The sequence below is a fragment of the Hydra viridissima genome, unplaced genomic scaffold (genome assembly GCF_058129835.1).
Source record: "Hydra viridissima isolate aposymbiotic clone 2 unplaced genomic scaffold, HvirCarnegie_v1 scaffold_5, whole genome shotgun sequence".
NCBI lineage: Eukaryota > Metazoa > Cnidaria > Hydrozoa > Anthoathecata > Hydridae > Hydra > Hydra viridissima.
Genome location: NW_028324304.1, coordinates 18,553,695 through 18,577,298, shown reverse-complemented (window position 1 = coordinate 18,577,298; position 23,604 = coordinate 18,553,695). Strand labels below are relative to the sequence as shown.

Genomic DNA, 23,604 nt, shown 5'->3' with positions numbered 1-23,604 from the left:
TTTAAATCTGAAACCAAATAAAAAATTGCGAATTGAATAATTTAGCTGACAAAATTGTATAATAAAAAACACATTAATTTGTTTACTTCTCTAATAAATTTTTGTAGGTTTTTTAAAGTGTATATAATGACACAATTACCAAATGGAGTTATTGTGGAACTTTTTTGTGTTTTGAAGTTTCTCGAATTGCCTTTTAACATTTATTTCTTTTCTCGTTTTGTCCTTTTGTGCGTTTGGCCTATCATATGAGACTTATAATACCATATTAGGAATTATAATACAATTAACGCATTTTCCAAATATGGTATTATAATATGATATTCGGTAGAGTGACTGAATTGTTAGTTAATTGTCAGAAGTTTTCTTTATATTTTTTAAAACTTCAGCACAAGTAGTGACAGTAACAGTGCAACGAGAAAACACAAAAAAGCAACTCCTTTTTAAAAACTACCTCTTAGGCTTTTAATTTTACTTAAATATTTAATGTTTTTGAGCATTTAACGAAAATCCCCTTAGATTTCCATTTTGACTGAATATTTATATTTTACATATATATATATATATATATATATATATATATATATATATATATATATATATATATATATATATATATATATATATATATCAGGGGCGTGTCTAGGGGATGTCTGCTACGTCGCTGGACATACCCAAAATATGTATATATACATATTTTTTCACAACTTCAATATTTCGTTAAGTAAATATGATGCGTCGGTAGATAAAAGCAAACAGAGCGAATAATTATAATAAACTAAAGCAATAATTAAGCAAACTATACAAGGTTAACTGTTCGAACGGATGGTAAGAAGTTATTAATCCGGGATAACAGTTAGATTTACGGTTTAGTATTTTATTATACGCCAAGTTAGAATTATTTTGTTCTATCTCCAAGTTTAAATGTTGGGAGAAAGTTTTTGATTTTTTTCTTAAAGTAAAAATTATTTAAAAACTTAGTCTTAATTTTTAAAGAAATAATAACTTATGCTTTAAATAATTTATGTTTAAACAAATTAGAAAAAAACTTGTAAAATAGAGCGCATTTTAGAAGTAATCATTACTTACTAAAATTAATAACTCATTTTCTCCCAACTTTTAAAATAGGAGATAGAATTAAATAATTATAACCTCGCGCATAGTGCTTGTCAAATCGAGAACGGTCTAAAGTTTATTAAAAAAAAAAAAAACGATTTATATATTTAAACGGAGGTTGTTTTAATTTTTGACTTAAACAAATTAATAAGAAACTTGAATGGACATACCTTTTTTTATTAAGTTATAAGGTACTTCATTTTTTAAATATTTTCTTTTGTTAATTTAAAAAAAATAAAAGTAATTATTCTTAGAGAACAAATTCCGGACTTCCCCTTTTAATTACACCCTGAGTAAAGTTTAAGTCAAATTCTATTGATATTTATCATCAGGAGGAGAAGACTGTAATTAACAACAAGCATATATTAAAATATATCAATGGACATCCCCAACTATTTTATACAAAGCTGTGTATCTTTTTAATTACTTGCATTTTAAAAAATATAAAAAGAAAGAAAGGGTTTTAAACATTAAAAATAAAATTTGGACTTCCCTTGGTACATACACCCTGTTTAGTGAGTATTTATTAAACATTTCTTAAATATAAAGTTTAGACAGTTTTTCAACAATTTTTTTTTGCTTCATATAAGAATAGGTCGTGTGTAATTGTTAAGCGTTGGTGCTGACTATGGTTATCATCATTTTCTTCTAAAAATAGATAGCGTGCGAAGCGATGATGTTTGATAATGGTTAGCATCATGTGCGATAAAATATCGGGCGATTGCTAAGCCGTCTTACCTCATATATGCGTTTGTGAATGAGGAAGGGGGGGGGAGGGGGATGCTAAAATTTAACTTTTTTTTTTTTTTTTTTGGGGGGGGGGGGGGGGTTAAAACTGCGACTTACCCAAAAAAATTCCTGTACACGCCCCTGTATATATATATATATATATATATATATATATATATATATATATATATATATATATATATATATTAAAATACCAGTAGTTTTAATTTGATTGTTCCAGACATTCTATTAGAAGTATTCTATTAGAACATTCATATCAGACATTCTATTAGAACTATTAGAAGTAAACTATCCCGACTTTCTTACAAAACTTTTAAACCTTCTCAAAAAGCCAAAAGGTTAAAGATTGTCCAGATAGCTAATGTTAAGTTAATGAAAAACGATTTTTCAAAAAGTAGTTGCTTAGAATATCTTAAAGAACTCATTTAATTCATGCTATAAAACAAATTGAAAAACATCTACCAAAATAAAAAAGAAACTTTAAACCCTAAATTTTTCTGGTAATCAAAGTAAAATAGTTACAATAATTTGACTTCAAATAGGTAAATTTTCTACATATATATTTATAAATACTTAGCCATTCGGCTGCCGTTTATATAAGCCGGACCTTAAATATTGAACTTTTTTTTTGTTTAAAAAAAAAATCATCGTTATATTGTGGTTTAAATAGAAAAATAAGAGGTGAAAATTTAAGTTCAAAAGATTATACGTGTTGTTTATCTTATCGCACCGAAGCATAATCACTTGTCACATCGTCAAAAAGCACTTCTTATGTTTATCTGTATCCTCATATTTTTATCTTCATCGTTATTAAGTTATAGGTAATTACAGTGATTTCTGTTTGATTTTTTAATAATTTTGGATATGCAAAAATTGAATTAGTTGTGGAAAGAAAATTTTCACTGGATAATTTTAGATGAGAAAATAAGGAAAAAAACAAGCAAGTTTTGAATTCAAAAAAAATGTAATGTAGCAGTACATTATAAATACATATGGCTATTTCCATAGTTCAGTGGTGCATCATTCAGAGAAAATTTGTTTAGCAAAAGCTTTACAACAAGTTAGAAAATTGCTGCTCTTTGTCTAAAAAAAACCATGAATTAAAATGCTATGATACCATATAATACAACTTTAATGTCTCAATGCTGATACAAGAAAAAATTAAAACTTGAGTTCAGTGACGCAATATGTGGTAAAAATTATTTTTTAAAAACATATTTTTGGCTAAAATTTCAATTCTGACTCTGCTAATTAGATGTTGTTGTTGTAATTTATTAATTTGGCAATCACAAAATCTTAAAAATCTTAAATAAATCATGAAAGTCTATGTTCTGATACTGAATTACTTTACTGAAAATAAGTTTTTAGTTCAGTTACGCAACGTTCAGTGATGAAACACGTTTTATAGCTAAAACCATCTTTAATAAATTTTTTTATTTTATAATAAATGTAGAGTGAAAATACCATTTGAACAATATTATCAATTTGAACATAAAAATAGTGAGATTTTGATACATCTTTTGACTTTTCTCTGATGTCTGAAAATTGAACTGAATTCAATTTCATTTCCTCGCTATTTTTTTTTTTTTTTAACGCTTTTTGACATATGGATCACAGATATTTGCAAGTTTTATAAAACTAATGTAAAATCTGCGACTAATTTGATCTCCCGTTTACTAGATTTAAATCTCAGCTCTGCAGTTCTCTTAACCGTAATTCCTATTCCGTCAATCGTTTCTCATTGCTGCAAAAAATGCCAAGAGAATTTTTTTCTTAAGATGTTTCTCAAACGCAATCATGGCAGCCATTTTGTCCATGTTTTTAAATTGACAGGTGTTGTTGTTGGTGAACATACTTTTTTGACTCAATTAGGAATAAGTTAAAAGATTTTTTCTATAAATGGTGTAATTGAAGAATTTGAAGGATCAGTTGAATTAAAATTAACGATAAAAGTTTTTAACTCAACTGCATGACTCATGATAGAAAATTGGTTTTAATGAGCCGTTCGTGGCTTATTTTTATTGAAACCCAATTGGCTTGATTTTTTGAAAACGCTATTTACCCCTCTGCCTGCGTTCAGTGAAGCAAGAGTTTTTAAACTCGGATTTTAAATCTAAATAATCCAGTTAAAACGTTTTTTTGTTGTTTTTAATTTTTGGCAGAAAAATGGTAAATTTACTTTTTATTAAAGGATTTCTAGAAAAAGATTGCCTCATAACCAAGTTTCAACTAGAAATTTAAACCTCTTTATTTTTGTGTTTAGTGATTTAACCTCAATTTTTTAGACATTTGTGACAAATCAATTAAAAAATCCAAAAGTTTTTGATTCACATTTAATTCCAAAGAACCATTTGAAATAAAAATATAACACCATTTTGTTAAAAAGTCTTGACACAAGCTGGGCGTCAAATTTAAGTAACTTTTCCAAATCTTAAAAAGGGAAAAAAAACTGTTCACAATGAGTAAAAAATTCACTCTGTTCATATATTTTCTGCTTAACTTATTCTAACATAAATTTCAAGATTTTTTTAAAATAAAACTAAAGTTGAAAAGTTTTTTAGATAAACAGTTTTCCAAACACAAAATTTATCTCTTACACCTTATATATATATACATATATATATATATATATATATATATATATATATATATATATATATATATATATATATATATATATATATATATATATATATATATATATATATATATCTGTGTGTGTTGTGTTGTGCGTGTGTTATAATTGGCTCTTTAAAGGATTATGTAATAAGTGTTCTATAAATAGGTATAGATAAATGTTTGAATTGGTTTTAAACAAAATAACAAGTTTGCAATACTACAAAAAATCATATCAGTAGATATTTTTTGTAACACTGATTTGGTTCAAGAATGTAAGGGAACCTTTTTTTTCTAGGGAAATAGTAACTGTAAAATTGAAGCTTCAGGACATCTGGATGTTAAAAGCAAGCAGAATGTAAAAGTACATATGGCATGAAGAATTACAAAGTATTTTTAAGTCTAATCAACTTCTCATTAAAGTTAAATTGATTGCAGTACGAATAAAGAACAAGTTGTTCATTTGTTGACAACTATACATTTTTCAAAGAAGAAAGATCATCCTAAAAATGGACTGATGGAATAAGTTAGAATCTTAACTGCTGTAAACTTCAGTGCAAACCAGCATCTAGAAGAAAAGATTTCTGTAATAAGAGTTGCACTATGTATCTTGTAACAATCTTGTTGTTTGTTATAGCTTTTTTTTAAACACTCAATTGACTTTTTATCATTTTGGCAACTAGAGTAATCTGGAAAGTACTCTTATGAAAGTTCTATCATAATCATGATAATTATAAAACCTTCATGATTTTAAATCATGAAAGCTGTAAATGAGTTGTATATTTGTGTGTAATGTAGTGTCAAACTGTAACTATCTAATGGGATGCACTTTTTTAAAAGAACTTTAATGGAATACCCTAAATAGTATTTTTTTTTTTTTTTAAAAAAAAAAGTTTTGTTGTAAAAAGTTTTTTCAAGATTTCCAATCCTTTTTTGCTTCTTTTTTAAGTTAAATTTCTTTGCTTTTCAAATTAAATGAGATATCTTTTTTTATTTAAATAGTATTTTACGTAATCAATGTAACTGTTTCACAATTTTATAACAGAATTTTTGTTTAAATAGTGTTTTATGTAATCAATTTAACTATTTCATAATTTTGTAACAGAATTTTAGTAATAAAACTAAAAGCCATTTCTGAAGTATCTTTTTTTTGTTGTTGTCTTTTGATATTTTGAAGACCTAAATAATATGTAAGCAACTTAAGGTTACAAATAATTTTTACTGCTCAACAAGTGAAGCAAGATTAATAGAGAGCAACTAAATAAAGGTAAATACCTTTTATTGTTTTTATTTTGTTTCATAAAGTTTCAAATTTTTGTACATGCACTTACAGAATGAAGAACGTTAATTAAATGTTACATGAATGATTTCTTGTGATTAAAAGTTTATTTGTTAAATATTTAATAGTACATGATGATGGTAACATATTGTTGCATTATTTATAGACTGATTTGGAATCTACATCAATTCAGTCTCTGGATTGTAAATTGCTGCTGTAGCGTTTAGAAAAAAAGAGAAAAGGTTTGCTTAGAAATTTAAGAATGTTGGAGAAATCAACTTAATTTGGTTGAGTTTTCTTGTAACTTTTTTTTTTTTCTTTTTTTTTTTGTATTTTTTTGTAATATTTTGTGTTTACTGATACTCAAAAAGTTTGAAAAGAGCTTTTTGTAAAAAAAATTTAAAAACCATGTGATTAATGCTATATATGTGTATATATATACATACACACACATATATATATATATATATATATATATATATATATATATATATATATATATATATATATATATATATATATATATAATTTTAAGGGTTTAGAAACTATTTAAATTGTGGTTTCATGAAAATCCAAGGAGGATCTTCATAAAATTTACAATGGTATGCAATCCATATGTTCTTACACCAGCCGAAAATCGAAAATGGCTGTATTTTGTAGGTATCTCATTAGCCCTGTATTTGGGTGGTATAGTATTAATCTTGGTTGTACGTGGTTTGATCAGTCTATTTCAATCATATCAAAACAATAGTATTGACGAGGAAGTAGAAGAAGATGTACCAGAATTAGAAGTGGGATTATATTTAGAGTTGGTTGAGGCTGCTGCTATTCTTGATTCAGGACAAAATTTTCAAGGAAAAATTCTGGTAAAATTTTTTATACAGACTTTGTTATAAATTTTTTTTCTAGCTACTCTTAGGACTTCTTTTGCAGGATACAATGAGAAGTGTATAAAAATTCTTAGCAAATGGAATGAAAAGTGTTATATCAGAAATATCTTAATATAGTATAATATATAAAAATGTTTTTTAGCTGTATCCCTGCTGTCTCTTGAACAATAAAAATGAAGTTTATAAGTTCCAGTTACTGAGTTACTTTCTATATGATTTAAGTTATGATTTTTATTTCTGAATTAAATTAAGAAAAATCTTTAAATTTATTTTAAATAGTTAAATGTGCCCTGTTACTCAAAACTCAGTCTTTTTACTCCCTGGATCCTGTTTGAGAAGCTTTAGTTACTGTACTATAATTATTGTCTTTAAGAATATTTACTTTAAATTTATTTAATTAGTTTAGTTTTCTAATATAAGAGATTAATTTAGAGTGTAGTCTCCTTCATCTTTAACTTGAGCTGTGTGGCCATGTATGTTTCAATATCATCTGAGTATGTTTAATTTACATATGATTTTTTTTATTTTTAAAGTGCATGTTTTTTACTTTCATAAATATTGTTTCTGATTTCTTTTCCTTTAGACCCATAGAGCACTGCTTTTCTTACGATGGTGCAATGTGGAAAATTGAAATGATTATATATGTTTTTTTTGTTTTCCACTTATGCATTAGGGTAATATTACACTTAGAAAACTAAGTTAGTTTTCCTGTTTTATTTCTATGCCACAAGATTTAATGTTAAAATGATTTTTTGGAAATTATTTTTCATCTAAACTGTTGATATTAAACACCAAAGCTTTCTTCAAAATCAAATTTTTTATCAAATGTAAAGGATTTTGAGTTCTGAGAAAAGTTGACTTTTGGGACACAATGTAAATACTATGAAGATAAAATGTGCAAAAGTAAAGAATGCATAAAAGTCCTGCATGTTTATCTTTACGACTCAGAGTTGCCTTACTAAGATCTCTTTCAACAACAATATAGAGATCCTGTTATACTCACATAATATTTTTAACTTCTTCCCTAATTTTCTCCTCATTTTTAACTTTAGAAAAGAAGCAAAGCATGTAGCCTTTTTCTTTAATGTTGCTTGTTTAACTCACTTAAAATCACTTAGAATTTTATTTTTAATACTTTTAATCCTTATGCTGCAAAATGCCACGTTTATAAAGTCACTATGAAGCTATGTATGTCACTATGAAGCTTTTTATATTTTCTATTTATATCAATTGTTTATAAGAGATTTTCTTGTAGTTTTTTGCTGCACATGACAAGCTATTATTCTGGTCCTCAGATTTGATGACAATTATTGATATACTAACCATGCCTACTATTTTTCTCCCTGCTGCATTGGGTAACCAGTTTTGGCTAGGTAGCTTTTTTTAGTTTCTTTTTAGGAATAAAACTTCAACAGTAACCAAAATTCTATTTTTTGCAATTTTTTTCTTTTGTTGTACTATTTTTCTTTTATTCGATAAATTTCTTTCTAGGGTTACGTTTTTTACGAGTCATTTACTTAACAAGAATAGATGAGATTCTACAGTTTCTTAATGTACTTAAATCTGGGTGAGTTTATTGTTGTGTATTTTTAATTATGATCTGTTGTAAAAAAGTTTTCCTTTTCCATTAAAACTTAAATATAAAACATGACAAAAATGACAAAATGATGAAATACTAATAAAATTTTAGTAAAATTGTTTTAGTAAAATTTAAGTAAACAACTTTGTAAAATGGAAAAATGATGTCGAAAAATAATTTTTTTCTTTTCTTCAAAAATTAAAGTAATTTCAAAAATATAAAAAAGTAAATATTTAGTATTTTAACTTAATTAGGTCATCTGTTGAAATGATGGCAATGTTAGGTACTTTTCTTTCTGTTTGGCTGACATCTGCTGGCATGGTCCATTTGGTAAGTCTTACTAATGTTAAAGAATTTATAAACTTTTTGGTTGCTTTTGTTAAATATTTTCCTTATATATGGCTCATTACTTATGACAAATTCAACTAAATTGGGAATCAAAGAGTGGCTCAAATAAAGCTGTAAATTGCGGAGCACTTTTTACTATTTTTTTTTTATTGAAAAAAGAAATATCTGAATATAAACACATTTATAAATTTTTCAAAAATGATGAATAGTTTGAACTTTACATATATACAACCTGCAACCTGTGTGTTATTTTATCTGGTCTTAGGAGTAATTATTTAATGTTAGAAGTTTCTGGTGAGACAAGTGCAATAATAGCTAACCAAAGTTTTTGACTTTGAATTGGGATTAGCAACATGCTAAATTGGGATTAGCAACATGCTTTAAATTAGCTATTTGAATTTTTTAAATGCCATCTAAAATCAAATGCTGCTGATATCTTATGGAAAAGAAAGGAGTTGTTTGAGTAACTATTAATAAGATCACTTTTCCTGAAACTATTTACTTATTTTGTTTGATTTGATAGATTGAAAACACTGGTGATCCATGGAGTCCAATAAACTACTCAAACAGTGCAAAAATAAACTATTTTGATACAACATACTATTTACTAGTAAGTATTTAAAAATTTTTATTTGTAAATATTTAAGAGGTTTTCTGTTTCATTGATAAGTATTTGAATTTTTGTTTGTTTTAACTTTGAAAATTGAACTTGCAACAACCAATGAACCTGTACGTAATTTCTTTATACTGATCTTACTTGGTTTTTAATTTCATAGGTAACCATGTCAACCGTTGGGTATGGTGATAAATATTGTGTGACTTACCTGGGCAAGATATTTGCAATGATGTTTATAGGCGTTGGATTGGTATTCTTTTTAAAAAAATTTTAAATATTTATATTGCAACTTATAAACACAAAATCAAAAAAAGTCTGCCGATCTGTATAATCCTAGTGCCAGCTTTATTTAAATACCATATGGTCAACTTTATTTAAATCTTCATTTTGGTGAAAGGAGAATTTAGTTCTTAGTTTTTTGATTGTAAGGGAAAATTTACACAAAAAATTAGTAAAGAATCAAATGACACAATTCTTTTCCTGACTATTATCTATATGATTTCACTGTCTGTAAAAAATAAGGGTCAATCTTTACAGCTAATTCCTAGGAAACCCTTTTAGGATACTTGTATACACATATGGTAGAGATCTTTGCATATTTTTAAAATCTTTTAATTTCATCTGAGAGAGGGATATTTTGTCTTATAAGATTTTGATGAAAAATACTTTCAATTAATAAGTTTTAAGAATGCTATATTCCATAAGGCATTAACTTTTCATAAATAAGTTTACATTTTTATGTAAACTTATTTATGAAATAAGTTTACATAAAAATGTTAACTTATTTATGAAAACTTAATGCCCTATGGAACATAATTTATATTAAAAATTAAATAAGTTTTATGAAACTGATTTATTTTTTAATACAAATTTACTTCTGTACCTTCAACTTTGAAGGTACAGATGTAAATTTGTATTAAAAAATATTTTGTCTTGCTAAAAACTTCCAAGAAAAACTACAGTTGAAAAGTTTCTTCAGTGTCTTTACAAATATTTGCTATTTAGTCAAGAATGCACTGCAAAATTTTTGATCTGATATGTTTCTTTTGTATCTTTACCAGTGATCTTACAATTTTGAGTCAATGGGTTGCTGCTTGTTCACTGAATATTCCAAGTAAAGTCCCATGGCATTTAATTCTGGTATATGGAAAAAAAATGGCATGTGTTTTAGGAGTCACAGTAATAGGCCAGTGTAGTTATGACAACTTGAAATGTTTGATTTTTTAAAGAAACTGTTATCCAAAGTTGGTCCAAAGCATGAATTGACAATGTTTCTGAAGAGTCTGAAAGTTTCAATGAAACCTTGATGTTGAAAGGTGCAGGATATTTCAGTCACTTTTTGAAGGATGTCAACATTCTGCAACAGTTTACTGCACTCATTCTTTTGGTGTGCTATAAAAATACATTTATCTAATCTTTAAAAATTTCTGAGTCAATGACACATCAATAGCATGGTTGTTTGCTTGAATTTGACAGAGTTCCACACAAGCAGTTGGCACTTTAAGATCACATGAAATGATGAATTGCACATTTTTTGTGTTGATCAAATCTAAAAACATCTTAATGTTCTTGTAGAATTCAGGAATTTCTTCTATGATTGTAATGATCAATTGGTTGCTTGACTCCTGTGTCTGTGCTGTCAAAGTTGTTAGTAGTTTTGGGGTTTTCTTCTTAGGACTGGATGTTTTATCAATTGCCTGGGATGTGTTAATAATATCAAGACTTATTTTCAAAGCTGATCCTCTGCCATCAATTCTAAGGATGAATTGGTGAGAAATCCCTTTTAAGAAGCGCATGATTAGTGACTTCCTCCAAATTCTTGCAATAAACAGTGCCAGTATTCTCAGTTTTGTGCCTTATTTCTTTGAAATGCTGACTTAAAATAGTTTGAAGAGTTCAGAGAGTTTCTTTCCTTTAGCAGCAAACTTCTAACCAAAGTATGACTAAACCATTCTGTTAACCACCTGATAAATTGTTCATAATAGATTCAACTTGTCTCATTTTGGAGCTAGAAAATCTTGTAGTAAATTGAGCTTAGGCCATGTCTTGGGTAATGAGAGTGATAGCCAAAGAAATAAATACTTTTGGTGGTAACTTAAGCTATATATTATTATTTCTATTAAAAAAATTATTGAGACATAAGACCAATGGATTAATGTTATCTGTAGTTACTGAAAATATTTTGACTGCAGTTGCTTGGCTGAGTCTGATGGGACCATGAAGGTAACATGATAGTACCATGAGATGATTCTCCAAGTTGATTGTTTTAACTTGGAGAATCATCTCATGGTACTGTCATGTTACTCTTTGATATCTTGTCTTAGCTGTACAGCATTAATGCAGACCTTAATCACTGACTATAAACATTTGTACATCTTTTGGTTCTCTTAAAGTTGATGATGAGCAAGTTTCTTTTGATTCTTTGTGTTTGTCTTTAAATGGACACTTTTCATTTGGCTTTAGTTTTCCAATCTTGCAAATCAAATATTCTTAGAACTTTGAGTGCGTGGCTTTCTCTGTATAGAAAAATTCAAGCATTGAATGTTGTAATGTCCAAAATTCCTAACAAAGGTAAAAATTATGAATATTGCTGAATTTTTACAACAATTTGAAAACAAACTGGGTAATCCAATTTTAAGTTAAGGAGTTAACAAAAGGCCTCGGAGAAAGAAGGGTTGAAACTTTAAATGTTCTAATCATGTAGTAATGTATTTTTGATTTTTGACAAATTTTAAAGAGTTAAAAATAGTTATTAAACTGCTAATGGATGGTAAGTTTGTATAATTTTTGCTTTACTTATACCATTGTCTTGTGAAAACTGATACTAGATGACTGCAAAACTATGATTAAATTCATGTTTTTTTCATCAAAATTTCCAATTATGAAAATTGTTTTTTAGACAAAATTAAAAGGTTTTTGAATTTTGCATAGTTATTCTACCAATGTATACTAATATATGTAATGATAATATATATAATAATATATATGTGTGTATATCAAAATGGCTTGTATCTATACAACTTGTAACTATATGACTTATCTATATGAACTTTTCAGTTAATTGCTTTTTTAGGGTTTGTTTGCATCATATCTACCTGCCATTTCAAATTTTTTTGCTTCTCACACAAAATATAATAAAGAGTTTAATATTATTCCAGGAAAAAAGTAAGTTTGGTTTATGTAAATTTTTGATTAAATGATAAACTTGACTGTACTAAGGTTCGACTAATCTTTCTAGAGTTAAAACCATTTTTCTTTTAAATTTTTAAAATTCAAGTAAAGTAAATAGTTTAGTTGTATGCATTTTTGTTATTGAATTGTCTGTTAATGTTAAAATATGGAAATAGTTAAATTATTTCCATATTTCCATATAATCTTTTATGAACTGCTAAGTTCACAGTGTGTTGTTTTTTCTTTTAAAAATATCAATTGGTTAAAATGAACCATGAAGTATTTTATTTAGGTATTATAAATATGAACATTTAAACTGCTTTCAAAAAGTAAAAAAACTGTTAGTTATTGAATATTAAAAGTGTGATTTAAAGTTTGATTTATTCATCAGCTATTTCATCAGGTTAAAGAAGTTTTCAAGATTTTTTGTAGACATGTTATTGTTTGTGGCTACATTACTAAAGAAAGTGTGTCTTCATTTTTGAGAGATTTTCTTCATCCAGACAGAAATGACAATGTGACCATGGTTGTCTTTTTAGCGCCGTAAGTTTGTTTTTCATTTTTTTATTGTTAAGGTTGTAAGATGCTGAATTTTTTAGATGTGTAAAATTAAGTAATTACTTATGCAATTGACTTATGTTTTTTTTGTTTTAAAAATTCAATATAATATATTTTACAAATTTACATATCATTTATAACTCTATTATTTGTTAAATATTTATTAAAGGAAAGAAGATTTGGTTTCATTTATTTTTTAAGTGTTTAAATAACATAATTTTGTAATAGTAATTTATAATAGTTATAAATAGTTATAAATAGTTATAAATAAGTTTGTAACAGTCAAGTAAGTATACCAGTTAAGTTAAAATTAAGTTCAGAGTCAAGTATCAGAAATGTTACTTTTCAACTTTTATTGTTGTGCTTAAAAAATATTTTCACTCAAATATTTTCTTGTTTTTTATGTAGCAAATTATAAGCAAAGAGAGTAAATTGGTGCATAGTTTAGTTATTTGAGAACAATGTTGGTTTGATTATTTCTTTTTTAAAGGCTTGACTAACTCAATATTGTTTTTAATGATAAACTAATTTACTTTTGCTATTTGTGTGTATTAGTGATTTGTTGATAAATAAAATAAACTTTATGTTTAATTAAGGCTTGCTTGGAAGTTGGCCTTACTTATGCAATTTTTTCTTTTTCTTTTTCTTTTTCTTTTTTAGTAGGTTGATTTGACTCGATTTCATTTTTAGGTCATTTCCCGATGTAAACATTCAAACATCACTTAAAACTTATGAGACTCGAGCCTCTTATTTCATAGGAACAATATATTCTTCTGTAGATGCAAACAGAGTGCAGGTATATAAATATTTCAGGGAATTATATATTTTAGATGTGTAATGATTGCATTTTGATAATTTTTGTTTTATTATAAAACTTTCTCTGAGATACAAATATTTGAATCACACATTTGCTATTTAATATGAGCTTAGGCTTTTTAAATATACTAATATGAAATATTAAATCTTTTAAACACTTTCTCAAGATAATTAATAATCAATTGGTTTAAAATCATTCTCAAATTTTTGTTAAGTACTTTGATTATGACTTTGGTGTTGATATTTTATAAGTAATTTAAATTAGCTATGTATTTAATGTAACTGTATTTAATGTAAACTAACTATGTGATAGTATTTGATAAAAATGTAATAAAAGCAATATATAATTTTACTACAATAATTATCTTTATTTTAATTTTTTGTTTATTGTAATATTTATGTCATATTTCAACAACTTATCTACAGAATATATTAGTGTGAGAGTTAATCATGTCAGTTAATTAAAATAGTTACATTCAGTGAAAGGCTTGGTCTGTTTTTATTTAATGACATATTTTGTAATAGTATTATTTTATGTTTTTAATGCTTTATATTAAATCTTAATACTTAATTTATCATAATTTATCATAATTTTTTATAATTTTTCATCAGTTTTTTGAAAAAAGTTGGATACTTTTTGTCTTTTAGATCAACAATGCTGATGCCGTAATCATATTATGCAATAAGAAATGCCCCAATCCTGATGAAGAGGATGCTGCAAATATAACAAGGTGCACTTAAACCAAAGTTAATGAAAATCCATTCAAATATCCTTTTTTTTTTTTTTTTTTTCTTTTCCTAACAAGTGTAAAGTATGAGATAAAGTATCTACGTGGATAATTACTTAATTAAAATAAATAAGCAATAAATTTACAAAAATGTAAACAAAAAAACTTTTCTTTTTAAACTTTTAAAAGTCCTTCTAAAAATTCAAGTTTCTTTTTTAAGAGTGATTGCTGTTAAAAACTATCAAGAGCGTGTGCGCTGCATTGTTCAGTTGATGATGAATCGCAATAAAGTACGTTTTTTTTAAAAGCTTTTTCCAATACATATTATTTTCTACATGTTTTTTGGATTTGAGTTTTATAACAAATAATGAATAGGTGCATTTGATGAACTGTCCTCAGTGGAATGCAGAATATGGTGATGCAATCATCTGCATCAATGAGTTAAAGCTTGGTTTTATTGCTCAGACCTGCAATGCACCTGGTTTTTCAACATTGGTTGGAAATTTGTTTGGAATGCGAAGTAACGTGGTATTTATTATTACTATTATTATTATTATTATTATTATTATTATTATTATTATTATTATTATTATTATTATTATTATTATTATTATTATTATTATTATTATTAATTATTATTATTATTATTATTATTATTATTATTATTATTATTATTATTATTATTATTATTATTATTATTATTATTATTACTATTATTATTATTATTATTACTATTATTATTATTATTATTACTATTATTATTATTATTATCATTATTATCATTATTATCATTATTATTATTGTTACTATTATTATTATTATTATTATTATTATTATTATTATTATTATTATTATTATTATTATTATTATTATTATTATTATTATTATTATTGTTATTATTATTATTATTATTATTATTATTATTATTATTATTATTATTATTATTATTATTATTATTATTATTATTATTATTATTATTACTATTTTTTTTTAAATAAGAATAGAAAAAATGTTTATTGATAAAAAAAACTTTTTTTTCCTTTTTTTTTTTATATGTAAATATGAAATGGTAGAAGGAAAAAAAAAGTTATTGTTAAAAATAGACTACAATTTGCTTATTACTATTTATGAATGATAATTGATAAATGTTAAAAAATTTTTAATAAGAATTATATTAAAGTCTATTTTTTGTTTAAAAAAAAACTTCAGATTTCAGAGAATATTCCTGAAAGTGAGCAATGGAAATCTGCTTACATGTTGGGAGCTGCTAATGAAATGTACTCAAATTATCTTTCAAATTCTTTTGTTGGAATGACCTTCCCACAAGCTGTTGAGTGAGTTTGTTTTTGGTGTTTTCTTTATGGAATTACATTTATCTAATCTTTAAATATAATTATTAACCTTTAGATAATAATCTCTAGATATTATCAGTATTAATCCTTACATAATGTTTTCTATCATAGATTACAATATTTATTTAGTATAGATTATAATAGTTATTAACCTCCATGGATCAAGGTATGGTTATTAACCTCCAGCTATAATTATTACTCTAGAGAGAACCTTGCATTCCAAAACACAATAACCTCCAATTCCATTATATTAATATTGCACTATGGCAGATGAGTTGGTCTGTTGAGTTTTTGTCTATCACTCTTACAGGAATTTGAATATCCTAGTATTGATGCTTCTATGAGAATATGAGTTTGTCTCATACAACAAGTTTCTCCTACTTTCTAGCTTGAATTATTTATCTTTAGATATTTTTATAGATCTCTCACAATTTTTTGAGTAATTTAAAATAACCTTATAAATTTAAAACTTGCTAAGATGAGATGAATTATCCAATCATTCCACATTTAACATTCACAAAAATACCCTGAGCTATTTTTTTTTTCCATAAAAGAATATTAGTTAAAAATGTGTTTATCAGTGGGAAAGTTTAAAAAGTATTTTAAGCTGGAAATAATTCACTTTTTGCTATTATCATTATATTTTTTCAGGAAAAAAAGACAAGTTGAATTTTTATTGTTATTTTCTTAAACATGAAAAAATAGTATAAACATTTTAAAAATAGTATTAGTATTTTCTAAAATACACAAAAGAGTAATAAAGTTTACTTAGAAATAAAATTAATCTCCATAAGTGACATCAGTCACTTTACAAATTTTTTATTACAGTTAACAAGTGAAATCAATCACTTTACAAATTTTATCCTTAAATCTAACTAATGAAGTTAACAATGCCAAAAAATAAAGCTAACAATCAGCACTGCGTTAGCCATAGGACATTGCTTAACATTCTTTTATCCCTCTTATTTCTTCCTCAGTTAAGTATTAAACACATTTTTTTCAATAAAGAAATTCTTTAAACTTCAAAGGTTAAGGTTTTGAAGGTTATAGGTCTTTCTATAACTATCTTCTTTTTTTTAATAATCTTTTTGTGTGCTTAAAAATTTCCTATTAGTGTTTGATGATTTTTTAGGTTGTGTTTTGAGAAGTTGAACTTGTTGCTGATTGCAATCGAACTTAAGACGAAGAAAGGAAAACAGTACTTAAATTTTTATCTTTCATTTTTATATTTTCATCATTTGTTTTTGAATTTGATGGTGTGTATATAATAAAAAAAAAATTCAACTTGGTTCTTTTAGATTTGCGATTAATCCAATGGATAAAAACTTACGATTGACAAGAAACACTCGTGGTTTCTTTATATCCCAAAATGCAATTGATGTTGAAAGGTAAAAATCTTTCAAATAGATTTTTTTAATCTAGCAATTTTTCTAAAGTTGTTTTGGAACTTTTTAGTGAGGCTGTCATCTTTCTTTCATTTCTTATTCTGCTAAAACTTTAATGATTTTTGATGGCTATTTAAATTCTTAAAAATTTGAAAACGAAAAAATGTTAAACACATTTTAATGTTTTCTAGAGCACTGCGGTATTGTTCAACATGCCACAAAGATTTGATTACTCCAGAAAAAATGGTGAAATGTAGGTGTAGGAAAAGTAAGTCTTCTAAAATCTTTTATTATTTCTCAGGATTATAATTTTTAACTTTTTGATTGTTTTTAAAGTGTTTACAATATTGTATCCATACTTCTAAATTGATGCTGTTAAAATTTATTGCGGATTTATTTGAAAACATTTGTTTTATCAAAATCACATTAAATTTCTTTTATTATTCTAATTGTCAGACCAAGTTGCAGTGAAAACACTTCAGAAAAAAACAGATGATCCTGTATATTTACTTGCTACTGCAGAAGAAGATGAGAAAAACAAGTATTATGCTGTTTTAAAAATTTTATAATTCACTTAACATATTATTTCTCATCAAAATGACTAAATTGGCTGTGATGAAATTAAAATGTTTTTTTCTTTGTTAATAGTCCTAATATAAAATGAATTAGCAACTTGAATGTTATTTTTAAAGCCTGTAAACAATATAAATGTGAAAGTAGAAAAACTGCTCATCAATTTTTTTTTTAAGCTAAATAACAATTCTAATAAATTAATTTGTATAAATATTTCAAAAAAAATAATTTATTCCGATGATCCTCATAAGTTTGCTCACTGGTCCCCATTTATATTCCTGAAAGCTGATAGTTTTTTAAAAAAATTACAAACGCATAGAAAACCAAATTTTAAAACTCTCATTTTTTTAAAATTTTTAAAGAAGGAATTTTTATAACATATTTATTTATAATAATGTTTTCAGTTAATACAGTAATCTACTTTCATCTTTCAGCACACGTACATTAACTGAAGATTATTTTCCTAACGGTGACAAGCCAAAGTTTGATCAAACTGGAACATTTTATTGGTGTGAAAGTAGATCATTTGCTGCAGCTAAATTGGTAGAAATTTTAATTTAAAAAATTTAGTTTTTATTTTAAGAATTTTTTTAAGGAAAGTTAATGAGCCAAAACAATAAGGATTATTTATGATGCCTCAAGTTTAGTTATTATGAGAAGTTGATTAAATTTTTTAATTTGTTTTTAAAATTGCAGCTTAATATATGTTTTGTTACAGTCATTAGAAGAGGCTGCAAATGAGAAGTTTCATAATCATGTAGTAGTCCTAGTTTTGTCAAACCGATACTCACCATCCTTAGAGTTGCGCCAGTTGGTAAGTTATTTTAGGGAATTTGACACAAACATTTTTCAAAGCTAAATGCTTTTTAAAGTTTATAAAGTTTTTTAATTTTTCTTTTTTTATTTTCTTTTAATTTTTAGTTTATTAATTTATTTCAGGTGCTGCCATTAAGGGCTAGCAATAATGTTCCTCACATGTTAAAAAAGGTTGTGATTTTAGGAGAAGGGGAGTTTTTACAGAGAGAGGTTTGCATATTTGAGTTTCAAATTTGTTGGGGTCTTTTTTCTTTTTTATTTGTGTGTTGGAGTACTTAAAACTTATCAAATGTTTAGTTATAAATATAGTTCTAAAAAATTTTAGTGGCTCAGATTGGCAAACTTCCCTGATGTTAATGTTGTTCCTGTAAGTTATTTTTCTAGTGGTTCTTTATCTAAGCAACATCAACAACCCCAGTACTTCATGAGTTGGTTCTATACTGTTTCTTGAGACAAAAATTCAAAAATACTTCTATATCTCTTTAGGGATCACCATATAATCGACAAGATCTTCGTTCTGTAAATGTTCAAACTGCAGGCATGTGTATTTTACTATCCCCAGGAAATAATCAAACTGGAGAATTGGAGCATGAAGCACTTTCAGACAAAGAAGTCATTTTGCTGACTCTCAACTTAAAAGGTTTCCATTCTTATATCGAAGCGCTGAAATTTTGATGAAAGAATTGTTATGCAACATAATCGTATAAACTGAGTCACAAAAGTGGTCTCAGCTCATATGACTATGTTGCTTAAAAGTTAAACAGCATTTCTTTAAAAAGTATTTCAACAGAAAAATATTTCAGAAAAATTCTTAAATTGAAAATCATCGTTTAACTGCAGTGAATTCCACAGGGATGTATAGTAGTGAAAAGTGATTAGAGAAAGTTTTTGTAAAGTATAGTTAAAATTTAAGTATTATAAATATTCAAAGTTTAATTTTGATGGTGTGATTAGTAACTTCGTCACCAACTCCATAATATTTTTTTCAGCCATGCAGTTTGAAGCAGATAAACCTCCTGAAAAACCCCTGCAAATTGTAGATTCAATTGCTTCTCCAAGAAGTATAACAGGGAAAAGTGGTGTTGAAAGTCCTTTTACAGTTAGAAGTGCATCTGTTAGGGATAAGCTTCCTGCAGAAAAAGGTCCTTTGACTCTAAAAATCATTACAGAGCTGAGTAAGTTTTCTGAGTCAGTTTTTCATTTTCTTGAAATTTTTAGTCTTCACATGGTGTTCATATCTGTTAACATTTATCTATAGTTTATAATACCAATGCCATGTTTTTGGATCAAGATGACATGAACATTTATGATGATGAGCATTTTTATCTGACACAGCCTTATGCATGTGGTTCTATATTTACAGTTTCGGTTCTTGATTCACTAGTAAGTGCGGTGAGTTAACTTTTTAATTTTCTTTTCTTTAATGGTTTAAACTTTGAAAAATAAGAAATGAAATATTGAAATGCTTATTTAAATTTTTAATTTTTTTTCTTAATGACTTTTAATTAGTTTAGTCAACACTAAGTGCATGTTCAGGGGAAATGTATGGAAAAAATTATCAAGCTCAGGAAAAAACTTCATTTAGTGAAAAAAAAAAATTTCCAGTTTCATTCCATTACTCTCCCACTTTTTTACAAGGAAATTTGAAAAATCTGTAGGTGGCTCAAATTGTGGATTGCACTTCATGGATCTAATATGTTATAAATAGTAAAAAACTTGGACCAAGTTTCCAGTTTGACCTGTTTATTCTGCATCAGCAATCTTTTTTAGTCTTGGATTGTGGTATAGTTTTGCATCTGTCAGTAGGAGTATAGTTTTTCAAATGTCAGCTGTAAATTTTTATTGCAACAAATTGTTGAGTCTAGTTTTTATTATCTTTTTTTAGACATATTTCAATGGTGATATTTTGACTATTGTCCAAAATCTAGTCACTGGAAGTGTGAGCTCAGAGCTTGATGAGCTGTTAGCTGAGGGTAAACAGCCTTTGGGGTCTTTTGAAACATTAGATATTGCAGCAGTTAGAAATCGCTGTCGAATTGCCCAAGTTGATCTATCTGATGGCCCTCTTGCAGAATTTGGGGTTTGTGTGAAAAGATTTTTTCAATTAAGAACTATTAAATCTATATAATAAAAATATTTTTAAGTTTTTTGTTTAAGTTTATTTTTTTCATTTTAAAAAGTTATTTATTGGTTTTTGGTTATAGGAATGTGGAATGTTTGGTGATTTATTTTTATATGCTTTGCGCACCTATAATATGATATGTCTGGGTTTGTTTCGTCTCCGGGATATACAGCGATTGCGGACAAAGAGTACAAAAAGATATGTCATCACGTTTCCAGAGTTCAATTTTATGCTTGCACCAACTGATCGTGTGTTTGTGTTAATGCAGTTTCAAGCAATCAAGAAGAAGAAAAGATTAAACTTTACAAAAAGTTTTATTGGTATACTGGAGTAGAGTAATTGGATGTAAATCGGCTAAATGAGTTGTAATTTGTATTCCTATCTGTGAAATGGCTTTCTAATGTTTTGCTATAATTTTTTGTAGTTTTTGTATTCTTTATATACATTACAGAGATGGACATGTTTAAATTACAGAAATCAACAAATTTTCTTTTTTTCTAGCTTGGAAATTATTAGGAGTTTTACTTGTATATAATGTAAAAATCTTTTGTTTATATTAAATTATGATGAGATATTAAATTTTGTTAAAATATTACTTTAAGTATAATAAAATATAGTTAAGACAACTGTGTTAAAAATCTTTAACAGAGAAATACATTTAAAAATAATACAACATTTTTTGCTCCTTTGTTAAAATTGGTTATTAAATAAACTTCTTGCAATAAAAGGATTTTTCAAATTACTTTATTGTTATATCATTTTTAGATTTTTAAATTTTTTTTTTTTTGTTTTTTTAAATGAAACATTTTCATGAACTTTTTTAGTTTTCGTTTCTTATGTTGGTTTTGAACAATTCAATTAGAAGGCCTGAATAGGAAGTGTGGAACCTCCAATCAAATACCTATGAATATTCAATACATTACTCTTATTCCTGGCTAACAAGTGCGTTTCAAACGTGATATTGAAAAAAGTAGATCTTTTTTGAAGATGAAGAATGTTTGAAGTTGCAGGTAGAAAGAAAAGTAAGATAATTACTTTTATTGTCTTTTAAGAAAAATATAGAACATTTGCTCAAAAAATTATTATTATTCATTATTATATATAAACAATTATAACAGTTATTTTGTTTATTACCATTAGGGCTATTTTTACATATAATGGTGTTTAAGCCAACTCATTTTATAACCTTGTATTTTTAACTGAAGAGAGGAGTTTAATATTTTATAACCAATGTATAGTGAATGATGAAGACATTAAAAAGCTAAAAAAAATTTTGCTGCAATTTTGAAATAATGAAAAGTCTTTAAAATCTATTAAAGAAATTGATATGGAAATGCATTAAATGAATGTAATATGTGGCTACTTGCAAAATCAGTTTTAACTAGAAATAAATTTCTTTGCCAGCAAACTTTCTTTGTGAATCTACCCTGTGGTTTGTCTCATTCTAAAATTTTAGAGTTTTAAGTTATATATTTTACACAATATATGTTGATTAAAGTCCCACCAGTTTGATTAAAAAAGAACCAATATAAAGTGTATAAGAAGATGACTTTCAAATTGCTGTTTATTTTGTTGCATTGCAGATCAAAGTTAGCATTTTTTGAACTAAAATTTAATTTTAAAAATTTCTTGCTTATGATATAAACTGAACCAAAATGGAACAATTCTTTGATTAAATGTACATTAAATCCTTAAATTTTGCACATTGGTATGCAGTTCTAATACACAAACATTAGAGTTTGTTAATGATTATGTAATATAGGAGGTCTCTAATAATTATGCATAATCAAAAAAGTGGGGAATGGGGGGACAGGGGCAAAAATTGTGTGAAAAGTGGTCAGGTTACATGCAAACAACCTCTTTTTATTTACAGAAACAGCTTACTAGTTTGTCAAAAAATTTTCTTATAAAGAAAGATAAATCTGTTTGTCATAATGCTTTTTTTCTGTTAAGAAAAACCTTTAGTAAAATGTTGTTGTAATTTTTTGACGAGAACCCCATTTTTTGGTTCATCAACAGTGAGACCTCAATTATCCTTTACCTTCTGTTAGATAAGTTTCCTTTCTTAAAAAACTTTTTTAGCTTCCTCACCTCATCTAGCAAATTTAAGCTCAAGTCTGTAACCTTTGAATAGTGTTGGCATATACTTGACATTTATTTAAAGGTATTTGCTTAACACAATAAATCAGCTGCTTTAAAAGGCTCTTAAAGCACATTGAATTAGACTCTTTTTTAAGACTGATTATCTCTGTATATGTGTGTGTGTGTGGGTGTGTGGGTGTGGGGGGGGGGGTATAAGGGTGTTGTGTATTTAGAGCTGCTTCTAATTAAACAAACAATTCATTCAGATGTTTATTGTCAATAAAAAAGGAACTTGAACAGCAACTAAAAATGTTTACCAAGAACTTGCTCTTCATCCACCGTGACAACTTTAAACTGTATATTTTTTTATTAACTTGTAAAAGATTATGTGCATTTAGCCAGGAGGTGCCTATAATTTGTAATTAATGATTTGTTTACTGATTTCTTTTTTAAAAAAAAGCAAATAAATTTTACTTCACACACTGTAAAAGTTAAAAGATTATTTTCTTGGAAATCTAATAGATACTTTTGTTAAGAATCTAGTAATTATAGAGTTAGTATTTATCAGTTGTGTTAGTAAGTATTATCTATATTAGTTTACATCATGCTATATTATTACAATATAACTATAAGTGTGCTATATTAGTTATATTAGCTACAGCTATATTTTAGTTATAGTTATGGCTATATAATTATAGATATAGCAGTATATACATATATATAGTTGTATATATAGTTGTATATATAGCTATGCATAGCTATTTGTTAGTTATATTAGCTAAATATTAGCTATAGTACTATATTAATTAT

The 23,604-nt window shown here is 26.2% G+C and overlaps 1 protein-coding gene and 1 long non-coding RNA gene across 3 annotated transcripts; both read left to right on the top strand.

Moving 5' to 3' along the window:
* Positions 1–5,653: 5,653 nt before the first annotated feature.
* Positions 5,654–5,999, top strand: LOC149889136 (uncharacterized). The gene is made up of 2 exons (XR_016452356.1): positions 5,654–5,746; positions 5,925–5,999. It is a non-coding gene; the product is annotated as an uncharacterized LOC149889136 (long non-coding RNA).
* Positions 6,000–6,292: 293 nt separating this feature from the next.
* Positions 6,293–21,734, top strand: LOC145189095 (calcium-activated potassium channel subunit alpha-1-like). 2 transcript variants are annotated; one of them, XM_090086862.1, is made up of 30 exons: positions 6,293–6,624; positions 7,081–7,142; positions 7,232–7,322; positions 7,904–8,021; positions 8,140–8,215; positions 8,482–8,557; positions 9,099–9,185; positions 9,352–9,441; positions 12,265–12,356; positions 12,795–12,905; positions 13,611–13,716; positions 14,385–14,467; positions 14,685–14,754; positions 14,840–14,992; positions 15,674–15,798; positions 16,949–17,014; positions 17,115–17,204; positions 17,393–17,469; positions 17,658–17,742; positions 18,209–18,317; positions 18,493–18,588; positions 18,714–18,800; positions 18,916–18,957; positions 19,077–19,230; positions 19,580–19,765; positions 19,849–19,982; positions 20,476–20,670; positions 20,795–21,057; positions 21,214–21,248; positions 21,537–21,734. In XM_090086862.1, the coding sequence occupies exons 1-28, from the start codon at positions 6,358–6,360 to the stop codon at positions 21,044–21,046; spliced, it is 3,180 nt and encodes a 1,059-aa protein (XP_089942988.1). In that variant the 5' UTR covers positions 6,293–6,357; the 3' UTR covers positions 21,047–21,057; positions 21,214–21,248; positions 21,537–21,734. The 2 variants fall into 2 exon arrangements, with proteins under 2 accessions (XP_089942988.1, XP_089942987.1); XM_090086861.1 differs by lacking the exon at positions 21,537–21,734 and having other exon boundaries at positions 20,795–21,382.
* Positions 21,735–23,604: the final 1,870 nt, after the last annotated feature.

Excerpts from the sequence above, each read along its gene's own strand:
- LOC145189095 (XM_090086862.1), top strand. The coding sequence starts at position 6,358 with ATGGTATGCAATCCATATGTTCTTACACCAGCCGAAAATCGAAAATGG. Across the intron at positions 7,323-7,903 it reads TTTTCCACTTATGCATTAGG|TTTTTTGCTGCACATGACAA; the intron begins GTAATATTACAC and ends ATTTTCTTGTAG. Across the intron at positions 19,231-19,579 it reads GCTGACTCTCAACTTAAAAG|CCATGCAGTTTGAAGCAGAT; the intron begins GTTTCCATTCTT and ends TATTTTTTTCAG.